General features: G+C 44.8%; 5 protein-coding genes across 5 annotated transcripts; 1 reads left to right on the top strand and 4 right to left on the bottom strand.

Annotated features, from left to right (window-relative positions):
* Positions 1-956: 956 nt before the first annotated feature.
* Positions 957-3,251, bottom strand: PCYB_093710 (hypothetical protein; the record flags this gene model as incomplete). Its single annotated transcript, XM_004222485.1, has 3 exons — positions 957-1,313; positions 1,587-2,277; positions 2,367-3,251. 2 exons carry the CDS (start codon positions 3,249-3,251, stop codon positions 2,026-2,028), a joined length of 1,137 nt encoding a protein of 378 aa, XP_004222533.1. The 3' UTR covers positions 957-1,313; positions 1,587-2,025.
* Positions 3,252-4,634: 1,383 nt separating this feature from the next.
* On the top strand, positions 4,635-6,849 carry PCYB_093720 (hypothetical protein; the record flags this gene model as incomplete). The annotated part of the gene is made up of 6 exons (XM_004222486.1): positions 4,635-4,861; positions 4,995-5,142; positions 5,370-5,501; positions 5,665-5,997; positions 6,227-6,358; positions 6,646-6,849. 6 exons carry the CDS (start codon positions 4,635-4,637, stop codon positions 6,847-6,849), a joined length of 1,176 nt encoding a protein of 391 aa, XP_004222534.1.
* A 213-nt stretch (positions 6,850-7,062) lies between these two features.
* On the bottom strand, positions 7,063-8,565 carry PCYB_093730 (hypothetical protein; the record flags this gene model as incomplete). The annotated part of the gene is made up of 2 exons (XM_004222487.1): positions 7,063-7,689; positions 7,720-8,565. The coding sequence occupies 2 exons, from the start codon at positions 8,563-8,565 to the stop codon at positions 7,063-7,065; spliced, it is 1,473 nt and encodes a 490-aa protein (XP_004222535.1).
* Positions 8,566-8,774: 209 nt separating this feature from the next.
* PCYB_093740 (hypothetical protein) lies at positions 8,775-12,999 on the bottom strand (the record flags this gene model as incomplete). Its single annotated transcript, XM_004222488.1, has 3 exons — positions 12,366-12,999; positions 10,945-12,343; positions 8,775-10,801 (listed from the first exon to the last, which is right to left on the bottom strand). Coding segments are annotated over exons 2-3 (3,426 nt in total), but the record flags the coding sequence as incomplete, so codon positions are not given.
* Positions 13,000-15,522: 2,523 nt separating this feature from the next.
* PCYB_093750 (hypothetical protein) lies at positions 15,523-16,226 on the bottom strand (the record flags this gene model as incomplete). The annotated part of the gene is made up of 1 exon (XM_004222489.1): positions 15,523-16,226. A coding segment is annotated over one exon (704 nt), but the record flags the coding sequence as incomplete, so codon positions are not given.
* Positions 16,227-19,508: the final 3,282 nt, after the last annotated feature.

Consider the following 19,508-nt stretch of genomic DNA (forward strand, 5'->3'; position numbering starts at 1 on the left):
CATTGCAAAGAAGTTGCTCTAACTCATCACGTAAGGGAAAAGAAGGCCCTTAGGGGAGGACAACAAATGGTATTCTTTAAATTTAAAAAGTTTTTTTTTCCTTTTTTTTCCTTTTTTTTCCTTTTTTTTCCTTTTTTTCCCTTTTTTTTCCTTTTTTTCCCTTTTTCCTAAATTCGAAAAGGCTGCTTAAAAATTTTAAATGTTTCTTCAGAAGAGACAAACAAATGACGTGCACACGTAGAGGAAATCACACACGTGGTACGCACAAGACAGGGACAAAAAAAGGCCAACGTGGGGAAAAAATTGGGACAAAAAAAGGTCAACGTTAGGGCAAAACTGGGCCAAATCAGGGGTCCAAATGGGGGGGAACGCGGCTGCATGACAACTCTGCGCGCGGTTCGAAATTTTTTCAAAATGAACAAAACAAAAGGGGGGAAATAAAACGAAGGGGGGAAAATAAAACAAAATAAATAAAACAAAACAAAACCAATGAGCTGTGTGCATGGGGGAGTGCATACAGGGACGCATACGGGGACGCATACGGGGACGCATACAGGGACGCTTACTGGTTACTAAAAAATAAAAATAGACGTGGGAGCTCTCAGGGGCGAACGTGGAGATGGGCGCGCACACCATGTTGCCCTTGTGGGGAAGTGTGCACCTCGAGGAGTTATCTGTGACATTGCAACTTTGCTCGCCCCTTTTATGGACTACCGGGGAAACTCCCCCCCTGTTGGTGTATCCCTCAGAAATGTCTAACTCGTCCGCTGCTTCGCCGATTTCCTTGCGCGCTTCCTCCCTCGCCACTTCTTCTCATCACTTCTTCCTTCTTCGCATCACTTCTTCCTTCTTCGCATCACTTCTTCCTTCTTCGCACCACTTCTTCCTTCTTCGCACCACTTCTTCCTTCTTCGCACCACTTCTTCCTTCTTCGCACCACTTCTTCCTTCTTCGCATCACTTCCTCTTTTTGGACTCGCGCTGCGCCTTGGCGCCCTGGGGCGCGGCGGCCACCTCGCCGGGACCCACTCGGGAGTCCCCCTTCTTATACACGCAGTACTGCACCAAAAAAATAAAAAACACGACATCGTCGCCCAGCGCGTTCCACTTGTGCACAAGGGGCATGCGCAGCACGAGCGCAAACAGGTCATCCATGAGCGCATATAAAAAAAGGAAGAAGAAAAAAAACAGCGGCACGCGCTCCACCCTCTTGGTGTAATAATTTCGGACAATATTGGAGCACATGAAAAGGAAGTTAAACAAGTAGGAACAAACAGCGACCGAGTGAATGATAAACGCGTAAACTGAGTCATACTGAGTATACATAAAGTTGAATGCACACGTGCATACTAGTGTGCAGGCCATCACATTCGGCATCTTCATTTTTATGTATCTTTCGATGTCCTCCACTCCGGCCTGCGACTGCTTCTTGTGCATCCCCGCGCCGTTGCCGCTGCTGGGGCTTCCACTGCTGGGGCTGCTACTGCCGGGGCTGCTACTGCTCGGGTTGCCATTTCCGCCTCCCCCTTGTCCGCCGCTCCCCTCGCTCCCCCCGGTGTTGCTCGTAATGCACACGTACGGATGGACCTCCATAAATTCAATGTCGTAACGGTCAAGGAATTTCCAAAGGCAGACGGCCATCTTCGCCACGCAAAATACCATCAATATTTTGCAGTTATTTTTATTTTTCAAATAAAGAAATATAAATAAGGTGAAGAGTAATTTAAAATGAACGGAATCCGATGGGAAAGAATATAACTCATTCAGTCTGTTCCACCTACTCCAGTCCAACACTAGAGCAACCAAATCGATTAACAAAAGGAGCAAACAAAGAATACATATAAAGAAACACAGATAGTTATTCCCACAAAATTGTATGACCAAGCTATCCAAATCGTACGTCACAATTTTATATTTTTCTTTCGCGTAATTTACATTAAATATGATAATATTATACAGATTGAACTGCGGGAGGCTGATTGGGGAGTACTCAATTTCGATAGTATTTCCACGTTGCGTAGTGTTGTCATTCAGGTGGGTGACATGATATTCTTCTTCTTCTTCTTCCTCTTGTGTTTTTTTTTTTTTTTCTTCCTCCTCCGAAGTTTTCCTTCTCTCCGATTTGCAGCAATTCGTATTCATCCTCCGGCGTGAGGTGATCATTGTAGTACGTTGGCAGAAGGTAGAGGCTATTTTCTTTGTCCAGAAATATGTTGGAGAAAAATCCGATTTTATTTACGTTAATATCATTATGCTCTATGACTGGCCCAAATTTTACCTTCTTGGGAATGTAAAATTTTTTTTGTTTTGTTTTGTTTTTTTTCATGTGCTTTTTTTTTGCCTTGAATTTTTTGTTTTTTTTTTTACGCCTTGGTGGGTCTCTCTGCTGGCGTTCTTCCTTTGCCCATCGTTTGACGCGTCACCTGTGTGGGTCTCCTCCTCCTCATCGTCATCGTCATCGTCGTTATCGTTATCGTTCTCCCCCTCTGCGTCGTCCGCGTGATGGGCGGTGTGCTGGCCGGTGTGCTGACCAGTGTGCTGATCGGTGTGCTTACCGTTGTAGGCCTCCTCTACCTCTTCCTCTTCTTCCCCCTCCTCTTCCTCCTCCTCTTCTTCCCCTTCCTCTTCCCCCTCCTCTTCCTCCTCCTCTTCTTCCTCCTCCCCCTCCTCGTCTAGGAAGCTCTCCCAGAGATACTTCTCCCTGCGAGTCCACTTCCTCCCCCCAGGTTTGCCCCTCGTGAGTGCACGTGTGACGAAGCCATGTCTGTAGAGCTCTCCATTCACGTAGGTAAATATATGCAAATAAATTTCTTTTTTCTTCTTTATGAGCTTCCTTGGAATGGTAAGGTTAACGGAAGGGTACTTGCTCGGCGTGAGGAAGTTCCACCATTTGGTTCCTCCCCCTGGAAGATGAGTATAACTCCAATCATACGAAACGTTGTTAATATTATACACGTTAATAAAATTTTTATTTTTTTTCAAATATTTTTCTTTTTCATTTATGTATTTGTTCAGGTCAATATTTTCTTCACATGACATGTACAGGTGATAATCCACTTTGTCATTTTGTTTAAAAAAATTTGTGAATGCTCTATGAATATATTTCTCACTCATGTGTTGTCCTTCCTGATCCTTTTCGTTTTGTTTTCCATCCCTTACGTGTTCATACACAGGGGTCCTTACATTCTGATACACGTAATATGAACAGTATACAACGTAGTAGCATATAATTCCTACTGCAAATTTTATCATTTTTCAGTACATCCTTTCTGTTTGTCTTCGCACGAAGAAGCAGGCATAGGGATGTACTCTTCTCCGGAAGTACACACCAGGGACGGCTCCCTACGAGTGGCCCCCTTGGAATACCTCCTTTCAAATAACGGGTGAAGCAAAGCGTCCTGCGCTCCCCTTCCACTGTTACGCCGCAATGCTGGGTAATTCACACCGCTGGGGGGGAGGGGGCCAAACGCAGAACTGGAGGCAGGATTGGAGGCAGGGTTACAGGCAGGGTTGGAGGCAGGGTTACAGGCAGGATTGGAGGCAAGATTAAGGCAGGATTAGGGGCCGAATTCTCTCCGTCAACGGGAGGACTTACCCCCAACTGGGCCTTTTTAAAAATGGCGCGTGATGGCTACTCGCGTATGCAGCTACGCACGCACGGTGGAGTTGATTTCCTCCCGCTGTGTACACTCTCCCATTTTTACGTTTATTTTTATCTTTGTGTTGGCGTTTGTATTTGTTTGCCCGTTCGTTCCTTTGCTCGTTTGCTCGTTCGTTTGTTTTCTTTTTGTTTCTTTTTTGTTTTTTTTTTAAATTCAGTTGAAGACACTTCGCGGAGAGTGACTGCTTTTTTCCTTCGTCCGGAGTGAAGCGATACATATATATATATATTTTTTTTTTTCTCTCTGTGTCACTCCTTGCTTCTCACATCTCCGTTGCGCAAAAAAGAAAAACAAAAGGTTTACTTGACTAATATGGCCCAATTGTCAGTGTTCGTGAACGGTTAGCAATTCCTTTCTCTGTTTTTTTCGTTCGGCCACGTAGCGTCGCGTCGCTTCGCCATGGCGTATTCGTACTCGTATGTGTATGCTGTGCGGACTTGTCGATTCGGGATCGCCAATTGGTGACTGTCGATTTCGATTTTGAATTCAATTTCGAATTCAATTTCGAATTCAATTTCGATTTCAATTTCGATTTCTGCTTCCGCCTCGCCAACTGCCGCTTCCCAGTTTGGTTATTTTTGCTCGACGCGCAAAGTTAAGAAAAAAAAAAAATAAATTAAATTAAATAAAATAAAAGAATAAATAAAATAAAATAAAAACTACGCCCCTGCAGCCGTAACTGCTCGCATGTATGCAGAAACACGTTGTGCACACGGGGGGTTGCGGATGCGTAGGTCAGCACTGCGCGCACTTGCAAAGGTCGACACATGCCCGCACACGTTTTGGTGATACCCCGCGAGGTCTCCTCGTGGTCTGCACTTAGCCACCGATTGTCCACCGCTTAACCACCGCGTAACCACCGCTTAGCCACCGCGTAACCACCGCGTAACCACCGCTTAGCCACCGCGTAACCACCGCGTAACCACCGCTTAGCCACCGCTTAGCCACCGCTTAGCCACGTGCGCAGTCCAACATGGAACTGGCCGCGAGCGGCAAACAGGAGGTGAAGAAAAACGCGCAAATCGAAGTAAATAATATTAACAGGATTATCTTGAATATACTGTGTGCAGAAGGATTAAGGAAAATAAAATTCATCCTGCATGTCCTGAGGGAGCTGCTGCAAAAAAAAACCGACATTTTGCATGCATACATCACCAACGACATTGACCAACTGTCCACGGAGAACAGCCGGAAGCAACTGTGAGCGGGGGAGAGCCGTGCGAAGGGGGCGCCAAACGGCTCAGCCAGCGAACCGATAAGCCGTTCAACAGCGAACCGATAAGCCGTTCAACAGCGAACCGATAAACCGCTGCACCAGCTAACCGCTCACCAGCTTCAACACCCTACAGGAAGGAATCGAGCTGTGCGAAAATGAAAGCGACTACAACGTCATAAGGAGAAAAATCGAGGAGTACATTAATGCCCTCAGTGAGACGAACGAAATTTTGTGCCAAAATTCTCCCACGGATAGAAATTTAAAAGTTAGCGAAAGGGGCTGCCCCCCAAAAAAAGAAAAGCAAAGAAAAGAAAGGAAAAAAAAAGAAAAGAAAAGAAAGGAAAAGAAAGTGGGACAAGCGGAACCAAAGGGAGGGGCGATTCCCCCTTCTCCTCCCCTTTTTGTTCCGTACACCGATTGGCTCTCCCTACACCGATTGGCTCCCCCTGCACCGACTGGCTCCCCCTTTTGATACCTGCACCCTGCCAACAGGACAACCGAAACAAAATAATCGAAGATGGCTCGCTGCTGCTTAACATATTCCTCAATATGAAGAGACTGAACTTTGCCTCCGTCCTGAAGGAGCTGGACGCCTTCAAGGAGGAGCAGAACCTCCTGCTGAACGTAGGGAAGTTGAGAGGCGCTGAGGAGAGATGCTGCGGGGTAGCGCTGCGGGGTGGCGCTTAGTAGAGGTGACATGTTCATATCACCCCGAGCACGTGTGCCGCTGAACCGCTGAACCGCTGAACCGCTGAACCGCCCCACCGATTGCCGCATCCCTCCCCAGCTGAGACAAAACGTGTACCACAAGAAGCAAATCGTGAACATCCTGAAGGATCAAATAAAAGAACAAATCGAAACGACGGACAGGAAAAAAAAAGTGATTCAAGAAAAAATCCAAGAAACAGAAAGAAGGAAAAAAATCTTTTTCGTAAAGTCGATGCTGTACTATATGTACAAGAAGGAGTATGTCCAGGCGAATGCCTCCAGTTATGAGATGAATATGAACTTCAAACACCACTCGACAAAGGAGACTAAGGAAATGATGGAGAGTGACCTGAAGTCTTATGCCAATATTAACGATTATATAAAAGGCTTCTTGAATAAGAGGAACGACAACGTAAGTGCGTCCCTAGGCGGGGGGCACATGAAGCGGCGAAATGGAGCAGGCATACTGCGGCGGTGTCCCATGCGGCGGTGTCCCATGCGGTAGTGCCCCATGCGGTAGAGCCCCATGCGGTAGAGCCCCATGCGGTAGTGCCCCATTGGGTAGCGCCCCATGCGGTAAATCCCGCTGCTACTGAGCTGGTCACCCCAGTCCTCCCCTTCCCACCTACCCCCACTCGAAGCTGCAAAACGTGCATGACGAGCTCGTCGAATATTACAAAAAGGAGAGACGCAAAAGGATGCAAAAGCTGGAGCAAATAAAAAGTGAATTTAAAGACTCCCTTAGGGAAATTCAGCTAAAACGGGAACAAATTGTACGTCTGCAGCATCGCGCGAAATGGGTGACCCCATCCATGCGGTCATTTTACAACTCCGTGCAGTAGACCTACCCAGATAGATAAGCGCACATGGGCAGACGGTCTGCTCGAAGGGGGATTTACTATGCAGGATTCAAAAAAGGAAAAAATAAAAAAATAGAATAAAAAAATGGAATAGAGTAGAATAGAATAGAATAAAAAAATAATAAAATAGAATAAAAAAAAAAATTCCCCCCATTGTGGAGTGCCCCACTTGGTGCAACTCTTCTCCGTCACCCGTGCAGGCAAAGTACGATCAGGTGAACAAACAACGGGAGGAAGAAGAAAAGGAAAAAATGCGCAGCGAGATTGACGAACGGGAGCATTTGAAGAAGCACAGCGAGTACGTCCTATTTTTGCAAGACATAGCTCGAAGTAAGATAAAGGACTACGAAGAGAGGAGACGCAGAAAATTGAGAAAAAACGCAGCAAAGAAGAAAAAAAAATAATAGCATTACCTTCCTCCCCCGGTGGGAAGCACTTGGATGGTGTTCACCCCTTCGAAGGTGGTGTCTCCAAAATGACTTCGAAAAAAAGGACAGCGCAAAGGTACGTACCCCCCACGGGATGCCCAATTTATGAACAAATGGGTACGCCTATGTATGTGTCACACCAGGGAGAGAGACCCAAACAGCAAATTAAAACTCACACAAACAAAAATTTCACGAGATCAAATAGACGCAATCGCAATACAAGGATAACATGTTGAGGTAAATTTTTTTATACTGATCAGATTTGGGGACTACGTCAAAGATGTATAGATGTTTTTTGTTTCCTTTTTTTTTCTTTTTCTTCCGCGGGGTCAGGAAGTACTTTGCATGAGTGTTGCCCTCCCTCGGCATGTGTTCGAGGCGGGGGTCGTCGTTGGACAGGCTGGATAAGTCGGATAAGTTGCGCAGGTGGCCCAGATTGGGGTGTTCCACGTGGGGGTGCCTTTCCCGGTCTGAGCCGTCACTCGGAGCGGCATCAGTTGTGCTTCCCTCCTCAGGGGCGCTCCACTCCCTGTCACCAAGCGACGCACCGGAGGAGTAGCCCCCACTGAGCAATTCACCCCCTGCCATCTCCCCCAATTTTCGCTTCCTACTCACGGAATGTTTTTCCAAAAGGTTGTGATTCTGATTCAATCTCGTCGCAATAGTTCGCCGATCACTTGGGGGCAATCTGTCCGTTGTTTCAGCGTTTCGATGATGGGTTCTTCCACGCACGCGGTAAGTGTGCCTTCTCCCAATGGCGAGTTCGCCCCTACTAGTACCACACTGTGCATCCCTATCCTTATATGGTCCCCCCACCTGTGAATCGATCGAATTGCCTATGGGAACTCCCTCCCCGTCGTGGTTTAAGTATTCGTCAAAATTGACCAAAAAGGAGTAGCAGAAGTGAAAACTCAGGATGCTCTTAAAGAAGGGCACGTCATACATCTCCCTCTCCATGAGCATACTTTGAAAATTATTTCTATTCCGAGGTGGAAAGGGGTTCTCGTTCGTGTTGTTCAGGCTATCCCCGTAAGTATGCTTTGCCCTCCCATCCACATAATGCGAAGAAAAATTTTCAGCATATATGTTTATTTTTTTTTTATCCTTTACGAAAAGGAGTGCTAAATTTACAATCACCAGGCTGTATTCCTTTTGCTTATTCAGATTGTATAGCGCTTCGGTCAGAGTTTTCTCCTTCTCCTCCTCCTTCTCCTTTTCGATATACTTGATGTGTATGTCGCCTAGGATCTGCTTAAATTGGTCTACGCTCAGATGTTCCTTCGTTAGGGGTTCGAAGTGAGTTACTCTCTTTACTGTGCCCTTTTTAATGTCTTTTACTTTGTGGATGCTCCACTGGGTGGTGTGCTCGAAGGAGTTTCTTCTCTCCTCATGGGGTTCATCTAATTCACCTTCTTCCCCCATGTTGCACAGCTCTCCTCCCCCCTGTGGGAGCTGCTTCCCCTCCTGGTGATGCAGCTGCCCATTTAGGTATCCCCATATGAAGTTAAAATTTGGGGGGAAATTTTCCATCATAATTCTGTTCGTTAAGTAGAGGGCCTTTTTCTTCTTCTTCCCCCGTTTCTCTTTGCTGCCCCCACGTTTACTTTCTTTTAACAGTTGTATGACTGTGTCTAACACGATGAATGTGTTCAGTGTGGGGAGGACCTCGCTGTCGCACAGGAAGCATTTCATTCGGGGGGGAAGTGCCGTTGGGAGAGGTAGGTCCGGTTGGGAGGGGTAGGTCCGGTTGGATGGGGTAGGTACGATTCCTTTTGAGGAGAGTGTTTGTGTAAGGTACCACGAATGGCGCAGTCGAATGAAGGAAGTGCGAGTGATTTATCGCACATATTAAGAGGACCCGAAAAAAAAAAAAAAAAGGGATATGCCTCTCCTCTAAACGCGCTTCTTAAAAAAAAAAAATTGAAGAAATAATAGTAAAGCGTTGTATCGACGTGAGAGCTAGGCGTGGAGGTGTCCACCGGCGGGGTGCCTTCCGGTCGGCGATGCTGTAGGTGGCCCACGGGGAAGAGCTCGTGGATGGGTACTTCCTTCACCCCCTCCTGGTTCAACCATTTAATGATAAACGCGGGGAAAAAATCGGGGAGGGTTTCCTCATTTATGTTCGTTGGATTTCCCTTCCGAACGCTCCTTCTGAGCAGGTAGTAAAACTGCAGAGCGGGGAGCAGTTGCCTGTGCGCGTTGCTGCATACCTTCGTGTGTGTGTTCATGCGCACCTTCGTGTGTGTGTTCGTGCACGTTTGCCTGCTCGTGTGCATCCGCGTGGGGTCCTCGCGTTTGCCACTACGCGCGGGGGGAAAATCCCTCGCGCAGCTCAATAATTTTATATACCTAAGCGATAGGGCCAAAATGGCGCACATGTCAGAGTGCTGGCCAGTATCGTGGGGGCACCCAACTCGAATTGCTTCGCAGGTTTGCCCACTTTTACCACTATGCTCATCTGTAACCCCGCTGCTTGTTCCCAAATGGGAACAGTGCTCTCTCCCCAACCGCGGGGATGCATCTCTTATTTTTTCCCCCCATCCGGGATAAGTGGCACAAACGAACATAACGTAAAAATTGATGCACTGCAGGAACGTCGTATCTTCGATGTTTCTTCGAAGAGACACTCCCTCGAACGGTGTGGAACTCAACTCTTCAGAGTGGTTAACCCACTGACGGGTGTAGTCCCTGTGGAGGGTTAGCATCGAGTAGGTGAACGTGTGAAAAGGCTTCAAATGCTCCGTCACCAAATCAGCAGAACTGGTGGTCACCAAAATGAAGACCTTTTTGCAGAAGAAGAAAAATATGTTCGTAAATAGCGAAATATCTACGTACTGCAGGAGGAACCTTTTTATTAAGGAGGGTCTCTCCATTTGTTTCGATAAATAATCCATCTTTTTCACGACATATATGAGATGATTTAAGTTCAGTAGGAAATAAGGACTGCTAAATAGATGCACTAACTTAGTAACTGCTTCATGTCGATGATCCAACGATAAGACGTTCCTCACGATACGGTTTATTTGAATACACACCGTTAAAAAACTCCACACTTTGGTAAAACGGTACATACACTGATAGGTCTCTCTTCCTGAGGTAGGACATGTGTGCAATTCTTTGGAGTCTGAGTCAAATAATTTTTGTTCATCTAAAATTTGCACTGCGTAAAAGGAACGGAACAAATCCGACACGAGGGAGAGAAGCACATCAATGAGGTTTTTATCAAAATGGTACAAATTACTGCACGAGTTGGTAATCAGCGCAATTTGCTTAAGACTTATTGGGGCTTTTCTTTTTCCTTTTCCCGTCTGCTGCTCTGTCCTGCTTGCCGTTTTGGCTCCACTCTCCTGGTACCACTTCTGTAGACACTCCCCCAACTGCTTTATGTCCCCATCGATGAGGTGAATATCGCTGTTCTTCTCATTCGGGAATAAATTCAAACAGTTTTTATATCTGTACAACCACTTGAGTAAATCTCCACTAGGGTTGTTTTCTCTCCACTGTTGCTCCTCCTTTGTTGCACCTTCCTTGGCGTACTCCTTGCGCGTCATTTGGTTGCTCTTCCGTACCAAGTGACTGTGCTTTCGCAGGGCTACTTTCTTCTTATTGTCACACAGAGTGTAATCCACAAACAGCGAGTCGTCTACATGGATTAGGTTCCCATCGGAAATCATGTCGAATGGGTGTTCATACGAATACGTCCCATCTTCTTCTGAGGCTTCCCCCGTTTTGTGCACCGTTTTTACGATATGGAATTCCTCATGTGACTCTCCTTTGAACAGCTGGGCGTACCTCCGCAAGCATACATTGCGCAAGTTTCTTATTTCTTTGTATCGTATTAGGCGTAGATCTTGGCCGCTCTTCGGACCGCGCCCAACGCGTGGCTTAGGTGGGGCCTTCTCGGTGTACCGCTCGCTTGGGTGCAGCTCTGCGGGGGGGGGAAGCAAAGGATGGCGCTAAGCGGTGGCACCAAAATAGGGCAGCAAAATAGGGGAGCGAGTCACGTTGGGGACGCGCACAACGCGACGCGTCGTACCGCGCGCGCGGGCCAAATGGAATAGCCACACCTACCGTCCAAGTGCCTCCGGAAAAGCCTGCGGTTGTGAAGGCGAATCGCAGCTGGGTGAACGTCACCGAAATGCTTCGACAAGAGGGAATCCCTTTGCACTCTCCCCATCGACTCGCTGCAACTTCTATCCCCCGTCTGGACACCACACTTTAGATCCACAGAAAACTGAGCCAGTTTGGCCCTCCGAAACATTTCCACATTCAGGTACTTCAAATCGGACATGTCCTTTTTGTCCTTGTTTGTATCTTCGCCAAATAAAGCTGACTGTTTTTTTTTTTTTTTTTTCAAATTTTCAAAATTAATTTTTTCACTCTCCTTGTAGGAGAATCTCAAACAAGATTTTTTCCCCCCCCCAATGGGAGTAGCGACATGGTTGTCAGCAGAGCTGCCTTGACTGACATCTGAAGTCTCTTCATTTGAAGGGCGGATATTAGCATTGCTTTTTTTGTGGCACTTTAGCTGTGGGGGAGAGTAACCTGCCCCTCTACTCAGTTTGACAACACTTCCTCCGTCACGTGAAAAAAAGTTATCCTCCTTTTTATTTTTCTGAATGGCGTCGTGGAAGCACACAAATTGGGGTTCGGCTCTCTTCCTCAGGTTGCTATGAAATCGGCTAGCCTGCTGAGTAACATGGCCGCTACCTCCGGTAGAGGTGGTAACGGCAATATCGGAGCTACCCTGTTCGGGAAGGGGTCCCCCCCCGGCAAGCAAACACAGGCGAATGATCTGAGATAAGCGGAGTAGCATGTCGTAGTCCCTATGTCCGCATGTCCCCATGTAGACAAACAAATTGAGATACATTTCAAGATACTGCAAACTGAAGGAGACTTCCCTCATGTGTTTGTCTTTTCCTATCTGTTCTTCCTCTCTAATTATATTACAAGAGTCTATCTTCATTTTGACTTTTTGTTCATACAAATGTAGGGGTAAATGTGACAGTTCGTGGATGGGTCCCTTCCTCTGTGGTACTTGGCTAAAAAAATTGACAGGACCTAACAGGGGGTCCTTCTCCTGTTCATCTACCTTTTTGAGATGTTCCTTTCTAACTGCATTCCAGTAGGGCTGTCCACAGGAAAGTCGCTCCTCATCATATGTGTGTATCGCTTTATAAGTAGGGAATCCCCCCCCAGGTTTGTCTCCCCACGTTGAGACTAAAGTCGCAGTGGGTAAAGTACTACCCATAGGAGGCAAAAATTTTTCAAAGAGGAAATAAAAAAAAGACTCATCGAAATGGTTTAAAAAGGTTAGTATCTTAACGACATACACCACATCTGCATAAGTGTAATGGTAGAAGTTCCTTTCAATCACATTCACTACTTTTTTTAAAATAACTGTTTCCTTAAATTTTTTCCTTTTTAGGAGTTTCAAAATGGAGAGTACAGAATTGGGGGATAATTCCATTCCATGTTTGTCAATAAAATTTTTAACAAATAAAAAAAAGTTCCAAGTGGACATGGTTCTGTAGGAGAGTATTCACATAAGTGGAAAAGTCATCCTGAGTCATTGAGTCTAGATGTCTCTCAAAATTTTGGTGTAAATTTTTTATGTAATCCAAATTAGGTCTCCCATTATCCTCATTTAAGACAACCCTTAAGAGGAGAAAGGTATTCCTTAAGGAGAGATGACAAGCGTAATAACAACACATGTGCAGTAACGTGTCGTATATCTCATTTTTTATTTTCCCTTTGTGTAAAAAGTAGAGTACCAAAATTATATGCTTTAAATCTTTATGATTTTCATTTATCTCCTCTTCGATCAGATTGAAAAAAAGGAAACTCCCATCTCGAACTTCATCCTTGCAGTAATTAAACACAGTTACGTATTTTTCTATATATTTTCTCGTTGGGATATAATTCAATAAGCTGCACAAATGTAGGTATTGTGAGATGGTCTTCTGAGACCCTTTATTCATTTTACATAGCCAGTAGTAGTATTCACTACTACACTGCAGGAGGGGTAAGTGTTTGTACCTTCTCTTAGCAAAGGTTTTCAAAATGAACAGAAATTCATTTTCGTAAAATTTGTTCACGTTTTTTATCACATATTTGGTTGCAAGCCTATACTTGGCGATGTCGTCATTTGGTTGCAACTGCTTTATGTACTTCAGGAGGTAGACCTTGTTGCTGTAAATTTGTTCCTCTGCCACGGGGGGGGCGTACTCCGAGTTGTGCATCTCGTGCGAGCTGTGCATCTCGTCCAAGTTGTGTATCTCGTGCGAGTTGTGTATCTCCTTCGAGTTATGCATCTCGTCCAAGTTGTGCATCTCGTCCGAGTTGTGCATCTCGTCCGAGTTGTGTATCTCCTCCGAGTTGTGCATCTCGTCCGACGTTTTGTTTTCCCACTCTACTCGGCTATCCAACATGGGGGATGCATCCCCTGTCAGTGTTGCTCTTTCTTGCAGAAGTTTTTCCCTCTGTTTTGCTGCTCCACTCACAAGTGAGTTCACATCATCCGTGTATGTCCTTGTCCTCCCGTTGGCGCCATCCCTCTGGGGGGGGGATAATGATCCCCACCGCTTCCCCTTTGCGCATAACTACCGCTTTCCCCTTTTTGGATAGAACTCCCATTTTTGCACCTCTTCCCCGACTCCTCCTTTTTCTTGGCTATCAAATCGAAGATACTACTACAGTAGTTCGCCGAAATGGCTTCGAACAGAGTCCGCTTCTTCACCGCTGCCCGTTTGGCCAGCAGCCTGCCCGCGTACCACCTATTCGCAGCGTTTACGTGCGTCGTCGCTAAATGTTTCATGGTTCTCCAGTCTGCCGTGTAGAAGTATAGGTCACGCTTTGTTGTGTGCCCTCTCCCCTTTTTGCAAAATATGGGTACGCAAAAATGGGGCGCAGTGGGTTTATGCCTATCTACCCACTGCCTCGCTGTCGACTGCCTCGCTGCGGGATGCCTCTCCACGGGACCGCTTCACCGCGGGATCGCCTCACCGTCGCATCTACACCTACGTAGGTATATGCAAATGCACTGATGCGGTGCCCCGTTTTGCTCCCCCACGAGAGAGGGGGAATTCCTGCATGCCAAGCAGGAGCAAATACACTCATGGGTCCCTACCCCTCCACACACTACGGCAGCGGGACCACAACTAGGAAAGCAAATTCACCGGCATTTATCCAACCTTAATGGAGATGCAAAACGGGAGAAAGCAGAAACGCACATTTAAGGCGAACCTCAAATGGATAAAACAAAACGGTAACGTAACAACTCCGTTTCGTCCTGTTCGATAGGATTAATGACCCTTTTTAAAGTAAAAAAAGGGATAGGCAAACCCCAAAATAAAGTGATGTAGCCTTTTTTTTTCTTTTTTTTTGAGAGAGAAAATCAAAGTGCTATACGGGTAGCCAGAACAACGGGCTTTAAAATGGCCCCCCATTTGGGCGCCGTTTTGGTGAAGAGGCAGTTGTGCGTACAAGTGCCGCGAGCAGGCGGGTTGGCCACCTCGCTGCTTGGTCACCTCACCGCTTGGCCACCTCACCGCTTGGTCACATCACCGCTTTCCCAACTAGCCAAGTCACTCGCACGTTGACTGGCTCCCCCCAGAGAACCCCACTCCGTGGATCTCACAACCCTTTTGCAAAAACCCGCTTCAGAGGCGAAAGCTTAACTCCCCACTTTTACAAACGGCAAATCGGACAAGTTGGAACGAAGCGACGACGGAGTGGAATAAAAAGGCGACAAAAAAAAAAAAAAAAAAAATTAAAAAGTCCAAAGTCGAAAAAACAACAGGACGAATGACAAAATTAATGTAGAGTGAACTGCCCAGCCATTTGCATCTCCACAGTGGTACTACACATCAAAAAAAGAGAAAAAAAAGCCAAATAATTGTCACCAATCGTGTAGTTATTTTCATATAACTAGTAAGGGTGAACACGGGGGGTGGGCAAGCACATAACAGGATGCAAACCTACATGTGTGCAAAAATGGGCTTGCAAATATCTTAGACATATTTGTTGCAGTAGGGATGGTACGTACCCCCACACATCAGCTCCCTTTTTCCCAGGGGTGCAAGGTTGGGGACGGACACTTAAACACACAAAAGGAAGGGATACACAAAAGGAAGGGATACACAAAAGGAAGGGATACACAAAAGGAAGGGATACACAAATGAAAGGGATTCACAAAAGAAAGGGATACACAAATGAACGGGATTCACAAAAGAAAGGGATACACAAAAGGAAGGGATACACAAATGAAAGGGATACACAAATGAAAGAGATACACAAATGAAAGGGATACACAAAAGAAAGGGATTCACAAAATGGGTCATGCATACCCCTGGTCAAAAGGTACACCTACGTAAATATGCACAACAGCGTATGAACGTAATTTCCCACTTTCGTACAAAAAAAAAAATGAAATGCTAATTTGGATTGAGTGAGACGGAGGAAAAAGCCAAATGGCAGTGATCCAAGTCAGTGGAACTGTTTTACATGAGAAGGCAAAGGGAAGAGACACATCATCAGTGTACACTCTACCATATGCACATGTAAAGATACAAACCCTAACAACATGGGAAAAATTTCTTGGGCTTAATCTTCCTCTTGCTAACGACAGGCATTTTCCGAATGCTGCACGTATGGTCCATTTTAGGCATCTGTCCAGTCACAGCCTGTTTCGCATTCATCTGCTGCATGTACATCTGAGGGTTATTCATATTTTCAAAGATCGGCATAGAGTAAGGTAAGCTATTATAATTATTATTTTCACTCAACATGGTGTTGAAATTTCCATTAGGTATGTTGAAGTTATTCGCATAAGTCATAGGATCCGTATCTATCGTTCGTAAGTTGTTCAGGTAATCAGGGGGAAAATTATCACCTGTGCTTGGATGATTCATGTACATGATATCTCCCCCAGAATTATAATCATCCATATTGAATGGAACTTGGCTAGCTTGAATTGTATTCTGTGTGTTGTTATAATTCATTAAGTTTCTATAACTATCAAATCCGGTGGGTCCTTCCAAGCATGTCTTCATTCCTTGCATACTCATGGATTCATTTGGATCTGTATGTATAATACTATTCATTGGCATTGTGTTGTTGTATGTGTTTCCTCCCTGATCTATTTTAAATTGTGGCATCATTTCAGATGGGTAACTTTCTCTATTAATGACATAGTCACTAGTGTTGTATCCATTGGTTAACACTGCTCCATTCATCATGTAGTTTGCGTTCATGCTGTTGTGAGAGAGGTCCGCTGGGTTCAGGGAATATTTTGGCTCTTCCTCAAGTCGGGTGGAATTCAAAACGGTTCTCATTCCGTACGCCCCGTCCATTTTGGTCACCGAGTCAATCGCTAAGTTGTGCTTTTCGCGCGGGAGGTTGAGGTGAAAAGGGAAATGCAGCACTAGGAGAAATAGCGCCAAATGAATGCTAAGACAAATGCAGGAAGCCCTACGAAGGAGTACCTCCCCGAGTCACTTACACTAAAAAAAAAAAATCGCGCGAACGGCCAAGGAATGCAAAATAGTTTATGTTGTCCTGAATGGCCTTCTCAAGATACAATTTGGTGAGGAGCGAGTCAGCATGTACACGTGCATGTGTGTGTGTGTGTGTGTATACAAATACCCACGAGTGAAGCTCTTCGGAAAAAAAAACAGTTGAACAGAAACAAAGCGCGCTAAAAACTGTGGAGACCTTTTTTTTTAAAAAAAGAAAAAACAAGGTAAGTACAACATGGATGGTATGTTACAAAAAAAAAAACAGCACAGCACACTACAGTGCAACGAACTTTTCCTGGCAAACAAATTTACACACCGTTAGCCCTGAAAATCTACATATCGAAACAAAAGTCGTAAGTTCATATTAGCATCACAAAGGGGTACAATTTAAACGTTTTTCCACAAAATGGTCCAAGAAATTGAATTATGTTTGATATTCCTACTGACATGTAAAAGCGTCATATAATTATAAAGCCAGTTATTTTTCTCTTAGCAAACTGCTCACACGCACAATTTTTTGAAAGGACGCAACTAATTCGCACACACGTGGAGCATTTTTACAAAAATTGTATGAACAGACAAGGTAAATTTGGCATTTAAAAAAAAAAAAAAAACGCTGTGCACACATAGGTAGCTTTTAGAACGTGGCTATTTTTTTTTTTTTCTTCACCCACGCTGGCAATGGCACATTTTGAAATGTAGAAATATCGGCTTATAAAGTGGAAGATGCATAACTGAACAAATCTACACATTTTTAACACGCATTGTTATTCCTCTTAAGTGCGAAAAAGCGTGCATATGCAGGTGTGGCTTTTTTTGAATTTATGGTCTTATTTTACATTGGGCAGTGGCTACTTTTAATTACATGCACCGTTCAGGCGTTTTTTGCAAAATGTGCGTACTCGTGCAAAAAGGTGTACATATAAAAGGGGATAGCTGCTCCCATTTTTGTGTCCCAATTTCTACTGAAATGGCCAAGGGAGGAACCCCAATTTATGCTTTAATTTCCATAAATTGTTTGCTTTTTTTGCAAATGAGAGGTATGCACGGACTTCGGTTAAGTTAAGCAGCCTTTCCAAATATTTTGAAAACGCTGGAAAATGCACTTTTCCTACGTAGTGCTCCCAATTTTAAGAGGTACTTTTTTTTGAAAGGAGTAGTGCGGTTAAAACGTCTGCGCACAAAGCAACTTCGTATCGCTAGGAAGTGCACCCGTTTCGGTTCCTACAAAATGTGCTTCTTCGCCATGTTGCGGCACCTCCGCGTAGCTATTTTTGCATGCTCAAAAGCGGCGTTATTCATGTAGAAAGGCGAGGTCGTCACAGGCAAGCGGGGCACGCAAGGCGCAAGAGCGAATACATGAACTCCACATGAGCACCGTAAAAGGTCGAGGACATGTGCGCAAGGTGCTTCACGCGGAATGTACCTTTAGCGATAATTTAAAGCGGCGACCTGGGGCATTTACTTTGAGAGCTACAAACGGTTAAAAATAAAAAAAAAAAAAATTAAAATTAAATTAAACAAAAATAAAATAATGTGAGGCATTACAAAGTATCTCCATAGGAGTATGCCCGTTCCAAGTTTTCCAAAAATTTTATGAAGGGGTCTTTAAAAAAGATATCGCTAGACACATTTCGCACCAAATGTGTACACAAATGTGGTGTGCATGCGAGGCGCTAAACAGGGGCTAGGAGAACCATTTGCACCCTTCCAACGCTCTCTTATAAAATATCATTTTTTTTTTCTTTTTCCCTTCTTTGGTGCATCCTTCTATGTCGAACTCTTCGTGGGGCCATTTCCCTAAAGTAGTTTTTTCTCATCGTTCCATTGCTCTCCGTAGAAAGCCAAAATGATATAAGCTCAACGCAGCCGTGTAAAGCACATGGCTATTTTCCCGTTATTTCAAAATTCCGGTTCCGACATTTAGTGCAATCACCTTTTTGTGAAGCGCGAGAAAGGAAAATATATGCGAAGGAGTACGTCAAAAAAAAAAAAATAAAATAAGTTCATTTTGTAGCGAACGTGTAGGTGTAGAGGAACACGTGGTAGGAAAATTACACATCCATGTCATGAAAGCGTTTGTCATTCGTATGCTTACACGAGTGCTATTTTAATGTTCCGTATTATGCGCCATTCATTTCGGCACATGTTCCTATTTTATTTTTTCCATTGAGAAATGCTTCTCCACTTCTTCGCCCCCTTTTTTTTTGTTACCCTTTCTGCTTTCATTTTGTTAAATAAAATGTTCACATTTTTACGCTCTGATTTGGTGAGAAATCATCAAAGGTAGGGAAGCCAGCCACCTTGGCACATTTCCACCCAAACGAGTCATATGTGATGGTAGGGTATATACTGTAGAAGAATCCTCTGTGGAGGGGGCGTGAAGGGAACTAAGGCTGATTGCGGTTCTTGCGTCTCAAGCCCATCAGTTTGGTGGTTTGCGCGGAGTTACCCATGTTTAGGTGTCCCCTCGCCTGCGTATTTACGTGCATAACTGAATGTTTACATAGGTGCGAACACAGCGGCATATCTACACACATAAGTGCGTACCGCTTATCCATGCCTCTTATCCATGCCTCTTACCCATGCCTCTTATCCATGCCTCTTACCCATGCCTCTTATCCATGCCTCTTACCCATGCCTCTTATCCATGCCACTTACCCAAACCGCTTACCCCTACCACCGAACAGCGGCGCTCCCTCTCCACGCAGAGCACATGCCTGCAACGTCGGAAGCGCATATTCACCCCTTTCGTTTTACTTAAAAAAAAAAGTGCACATTTTTAACCCACGCAGAGATGTCCGCTTTATATTATTAAATGTGTAATAATAAAAAGGGACACGAGGGAACTGCCAAAAGTGGGTTCTATGTTCTGTGTTAATTTTACGTGTGTACAGAAAATGCATTTAATTATTTTTATTTTATTTTATTTTTTTAAATAAGTTATGATTTCCCCTTCCCCTTATTGTAGTATACAAAAAAAAAAAAGGGGGGGAACAAAATTCACATACGTGAACAATACAATCCATGTAGAAGTCTTTGCAGATGCGCTATCTCGTAACGCAGACGTTGGAAGGGTTCCTCTTTCGTTTCCAAGTCCACATATTAAATGCTTTA

This window comes from Plasmodium cynomolgi, chromosome 9 (genome assembly GCF_000321355.1).
Source record: "Plasmodium cynomolgi strain B DNA, chromosome 9, whole genome shotgun sequence".
In the NCBI taxonomy this organism is placed as follows: domain Eukaryota; phylum Apicomplexa; class Aconoidasida; order Haemosporida; family Plasmodiidae; genus Plasmodium; species Plasmodium cynomolgi.